Source organism: Carlito syrichta, unplaced genomic scaffold, assembly GCF_000164805.1.
Source record: "Carlito syrichta isolate Samal-C Ts95f unplaced genomic scaffold, Tarsius_syrichta-2.0.1 Scaffold309824, whole genome shotgun sequence".
Classification (NCBI taxonomy): domain Eukaryota; kingdom Metazoa; phylum Chordata; class Mammalia; order Primates; family Tarsiidae; genus Carlito; species Carlito syrichta.
Window position 1 is genome coordinate 370,131 of NW_007253920.1, and position 5,592 is coordinate 375,722.

General features: G+C 46.5%; 1 protein-coding gene across 4 annotated transcripts in view; it reads left to right on the plus strand.

The window, feature by feature from the left end:
• Positions 1-4,160, plus strand: part of LOC103270403 (calcitonin gene-related peptide 2) — a 5,655-nt gene extending 1,495 nt beyond the window's left edge. For 2 of the 4 annotated variants that reach the window (XM_008067929.1, XM_008067930.1), the window contains 2 exons: positions 522-665; positions 1,837-2,321. In XM_008067929.1, coding sequence (XP_008066120.1) covers positions 522-665; positions 1,837-2,035 — 343 coding nt within the window. In that variant the 3' untranslated portion in view covers positions 2,036-2,321. Of the gene's footprint in view, positions 1-521; positions 666-1,836; positions 2,322-2,951; positions 3,137-3,721 lie in introns of those variants that run through there. The other 2 variants (XM_021717513.1, XM_008067931.2) reach the window with 2 other exon arrangements.
• Positions 4,161-5,592: the final 1,432 nt, after the last annotated feature.

Sequence of the window (5,592 nt, forward strand, 5' to 3'; positions counted from 1 at the left end):
AAAAAAAAAAAAAAAAAAAAGATATACAATACTCTTTATTGTAAATTTCATATAGCCCATTGACTCTCACAAAATGTTTTTTTTCCCAACTTTTTGTATCTAACTGATCTTTTTATCCAATTCAGTCATGATTCAAGAATTGAATTGTATCCTAATCGGTTAACTAGTTTGCTAATAAATTGTTTTTTTGATACTGATGTGATCTGTTTATCTATTTCTCACATGCGAATGTATAAGACTGAAAACATTTTTGTATTCAGCACTGTTAAGTTTTATCATGTAATTTTTAATAATGGTTGCACTTCACACTCAACTTGCAAAATTCCTGAAAATGTAACTATCAGCTTTCACAAGCCTGCACAAACTGGCTCTAGCACACCACTGCTTGGAGGCTACCAGTGCCCTGTCCACTAGTAGTCACAGCGGTCATATCCTCAAGGGAAAAAAGCAGAGACCAGAAGCCTGGCTGCCTGGGGAGGGAGCAGGTTCACTGCCTGCGTTGGGTTTGTTTCCCTCCGCAGGTCTGCCTTGGAAAACAGCCCTGACCTGGTTACACTCAGTGAGGAGGAAGCGCGCCTCCTGCTGGCTGCACTGGTGCAGGACTATGTGCAGATGAAGGCCAGTGAGCTGGAGCAGGTGCAGGAGCAGGAGACAGAGGGTTCCAGGTGAGGCTCCCCAGTGCCCAGCACCAGACCTCCCCTCCCCTCGAAACCCTCCCCCCAGAAGGCGTATTCCAGAAGGTAGGAGAGAACACACTGGCCAGGAGACCAGCAGGCTGTGTTGTCCACCAGGCCCCGAGGCCCAAGCGTTCTCAGGCTCCATGAGAAACAAAGGTACAGCTGGAGAGACTGTGGTTAGACACATTTAAAAACTCCATTGCTAGCCGGGCTCGGTGGCTCAGCCTGTAATCCCGCGTCTTTGGGAGGCTGAGGTGAGTGGATTGCCTGAGCCCAAGGGTTCGAGATCCCCCTGGGCAGGCAAGACCTCATCTCTACAATAAATCAAAAAATCAGCCGGGCGTGGTAGCGCATGCCTGTAATTCCGGCTACTCGGAAGGCTGAGGCGGAAGGATCACTGGAGCCCAGCAGGTCGAGACTGCGGTGACTGGGAGCAGCCACTGCACTCCAGTCTGGGCGACAGAGTGAGACTCCAACTCAAAAAAATAAAAATAAAAACTCCATTGCTGAAAGCTGTTAGGAAATGACATGGGAAGTGTGGAACCACTCACGGTGGGAATTGCCCTTGTAGTACTGGGGAGACTTCCCAGCATGAGTTAGGAGTGGTGAGTGTGAAACCAGGGGATGGGCCAGGTATCCCAGGAGGGTTTAGGACTTTCACTCGTGTATGATGTTCTTTCTCACCTGCAAGGAACCTTCATTTCACGTTTGCAAGGTGAAGATGAAGGCCTTGCAGGGGGAGGGGACAGGTAGAGCAGTGTCTGAGGTAGGTCTGGAGCATCCATGGAGAAGTGCATGTTGTCACAGGGCCAGGGAGAGCATCCTTCCCCAGTCCCAGCTCCCTGTGTGACCTGAGCCTGAGCAGAGACAAGCCCCTGGTCAGGTCCCAGTACTGTCCAGGCAGAGGCATGCGTTGCACCTGCATCCACCCCGAGAACCCCTCTGCTGAGCATGAAGAGCTAAACAGCATGTGGAATGCCAGAAGAGGTCACCTTTCCCCACCCAGCCCTTCCCCACCCAGCCTTGCACCTCTGACTCCTCCTGACTGTCCCTCCTGCTCCCACTCAACGCACCCCCTGCCTGGTCTAACCTTCTGAGTGACTGCCCATGGGGACAGACCCTGATGCATGGTACTGTGTGGCATGTCTTTTCCCCGCAGCCTGGACAGCCCCAGATCTAAGCGGTGCGGTAATCTGAGTACTTGCATGCTGGGCACGTACACTCAGGACTTCAACAAGTTTCACACATTCCCCCAAACTGCCATTGGGGTTGGAGCACCTGGCAAGAAAAGGGATATGGTCAGCGACTTGGAGAGAGACCACCGCCCTCATGTTGGCACGCCCCAGGATGCCAACTAACCTCCTCCCTCTCCTTTCTAATTTCCTTTCTTGCTTCCTTCCTATAACTTGATGCTTGTGGTTTCTCTCTGATTGTTCTTTGGGGTGGTATCAGTGGCTTTCCTTGTGGCAAAGAATGTCTGGAACCTCAGATGGGAGGAGAGAGAGCGGGTTCACAGAGTGGAAGAGTCACCCAGGAAAAGATCAGAGAGTGAGGGCTCCCCTAAGTCCCCCCAAAATTTCATAGCACAGCTTCTCTGTCCTGCTTCTGAATGTGCTGGTCATTGGGGGAATAAAACTATTTTTCTAAAAAGACCTCAGATGTGGTAGTCATTGCCCTGGCCCATGTCCCAGGATACATGGTGTCTAGGACCTGTGCTTAGAAGTAGCCTTTCCCTGGGGACACAGGGTGTGGTGGGTGGTTCCTGTGACCCAGCTCAAGCAGCAAGAACAGGAGTGCTAAGTAGCAGGTAAGCACGTCTGGGACTCAACACTGCAAACCCCATTCCTCTTCCAGGTAAGAATGGGGAATTTTCATCTTCCTAAGTGGGGTATCTGGTGCCTGTGACTGGGGTATGGATTCTACAGTCCTTGTGATGGGGTTGGATGTGGAACTATAATTCACTCTAGTTTCATTAGGCTTTGCTGATTTTTATTCTATGAGATTCGCTGCTACAGCTCTGTATTCCATGGCCAGCCACCCAGAGCCACCTTTGGGATTTCTGACACCCTTGGGAATGTCTATGGAGAGTGATCATGGCATTTTTCCCAAATGGCCTTATGATTTTCTTCTGTGATAATTGTGTTTAAGAGAAACACTTAAGGTTAATTGGTGCCTTTCAGAGCAGTAACTTTTTACCATGATGGTCCCATGGGGCAGGCTCTTCCCTCCAGCCTCTCACTCACAGGCCCTCTCTTTCTCCATTCTGCAAATCAGCGTCACCGCCCAGAAGAGAGCCTGCAACACTGCCACATGTGTGACCCATCGGCTGGCTGGCTTGCTCAGCAGATCAGGGGGTGTGGTGAAGAGCAACTTCATGCCCACCAACGTGGGTTCCAAAGCCTTTGGCCGGCGTCGCAGGGACCTTGAGGTCTGAGCCACTAAATGACTCCAGGAAGAAGGTGACTGCCCTGTAGGCCATGTCCATGTCCATTCCCCCATGGGAGGATGGATTACCAGATGTAAAGGAGTATAGTTCATGTTCTGAGCCTCCCTGGGTCCATATGGTTGAAGAATAATCCGCCAGGGAAGGTACCCACACTGGTGTTGGGAGAAAGGACACAAAGTTCCAATAGCTGCAACCCTAGAATTTGGATTCATTTTCTCTGTTTTTGCAGTCCCTCCTTGTGACACTGAGATCATCAGGTTAGGAATTATAGATCTTGTTTATTTATAGTACAGTTCCTTGCCATTCAAATTGTTACTATTCTAGCACTTGAGCTTGAACAGTAATGGCACTACCTTTTTAGAGAATACATTGCTATGCCACTTACCTCTGAATTAAGAGCTCAAGAACTGTGTTTGCCTTCTGCTAGTTATGTGACCATTGATCAGCATTAACTCTCTCTGAGCCTTGGTTTCTCTATCTGTAAATTGAGGGCTACAATAGTACCTACCTCCTAACATTAATATAAAGAGGAAATTGGATAAGATGTCAAGAGTCTGGCCATCAGTAACTAAATTCTAGCTATGTTTTTCCCTCCTAGGTCACAATGAAGCTGAATGCTACTTCTTTTAATGCGTAATGAAAGCAATTTGTTGGAAAAGATCCACAGAAGACATACGTATTTGCATCCTTCTTGATACTGAAAACTATCTTCTTTGTTTGAAAGGAACAAATGCTAAATGCAGAATAAGCTCATTGCAGTTATTTATTGTGCATATTTTTAATATTTGATTCTGTATCCAATAAACGTGGCAGCATGTATCATTGGCTTATCTAGTAGCAAATCTGGGCTCCATCAGCCATCCTATTAACGTTGGCAGCTCTGCTAAACCTCAGGGGGACATGAAATCACTGCCTCTTGGGTGTCTGGGGACACATGGTAATGCTGTGCCTTGACAGAACTGTTTGTTTAAAGAAATGTCAATGTTGTCATTTGTGAACTTCATCAAAATTAAAAATGTATTTTCTATACCCTTAAATGAAATCTCTGCTGCTATTTATTCTGGTTTTCCCAGGAGAACTTCGGAGCCCTGTGAGCACTTTATTGACCAGGCTGACTCATTTGAAGCAAAAGTAACATGCTGGGGATGAATTCTCAGTATCTTGCACCCTCAGTTTCTAGTGAAACATTCCTCATTGAAGTTAGAGCCCTGTGCAGGTCAAAGAGGACAATTCACATTGTTTTGAGAGAATGTCCTGGTCCTCGGCCCCAGAGGTTACCCATGCACTCATCTTCTCCTTGACAGGTTCGCCCTTACTCATTCCTGCCTTTCCTTCCCATAAGAGTCTCTCCATGCACCTTGTAGCCTAGAAAGCCCTTCAGAAACAGTGGTTCAGAGTTGTAAATGGGAATCACAGACTGACCATCCTAGAAAGGTCATCAATGCCGTCTAATCCAACTTGTTTATTCTATGAGGTGCAGAAAAGCATCTTGCTCAAAGTTCAGAAATAAGTTTATAAGACATTCACATACATAACAGATATGTATCGAGTGCCTCCTATAGCCTAGGCACTATTCTAGGCACCAAGAAGTAGAACAATGAACAGAATAGGCAAAACTCCCTGCACTTAGAGCCTATATTCTAGTTGGGGGAGATTGAAGTGATACATGTTGTAGAGTCATAGACTCTCAGTATTGGAAGGAATTTGGAATGTGATAGGGTCTGACATCTCATCCAATGAAAGAATTTCGCAACATCAATATCCCTGGCATCCACTGGGAGCACCAGTGACAAGCTCCTGAGTGTAACTCTCAAGATGACTAAGCAGCCAGTTTCCCTGGAGTTAATTAGAGTTTCCCTGTCAGTTAATTAGTGTGAGTGAGTGAGCGAACAAGTGAGCAAGTGAGCTAGCTAGCACGAGCTATCTAGTTAGTTACTTAGAAAATCAGCCCCTTCTGCACATTGACTCATTATTTTCTCAGCCTTATACAGAATTAGGTCTCTTTCTCTCTTTCAGTCTGTACTCATGCAGTAGTCCAACCATCCCTATAAAAGGTAGATCTATGTCTCACTTATGTTCAAAACATTCCAAAGACTCTCCATATCACTGAGCAAACTCCTGAGACATTGCAATGGTCTCCAAGTAACAAGGTGAACTTCCCTTCCTCTCCTCTCACCACCATTCCAATTAATCTAATTAAATCTGGTTTGCAGATGACTGCCTTCTCATTGTGTCCTCACCTGGCCTCTTCTCTGTGTGCATGCATGGAGAAAACAGGCTTTCTTGTGTGTCTTTCTCTTCTTATAAGGATATCAGTTCTATCAGACTAGGGCCCCATCCTTGTGACTTCTTTAACCTTAATTACCTCCCTAAAGGCCTTGTCTCCAAATGCCTTTAGAGTTTAGGCTATAGTAGGCACTCGATACATATCTGTTATATATGTGAATGTCTGATAAACATTGGGGGTGA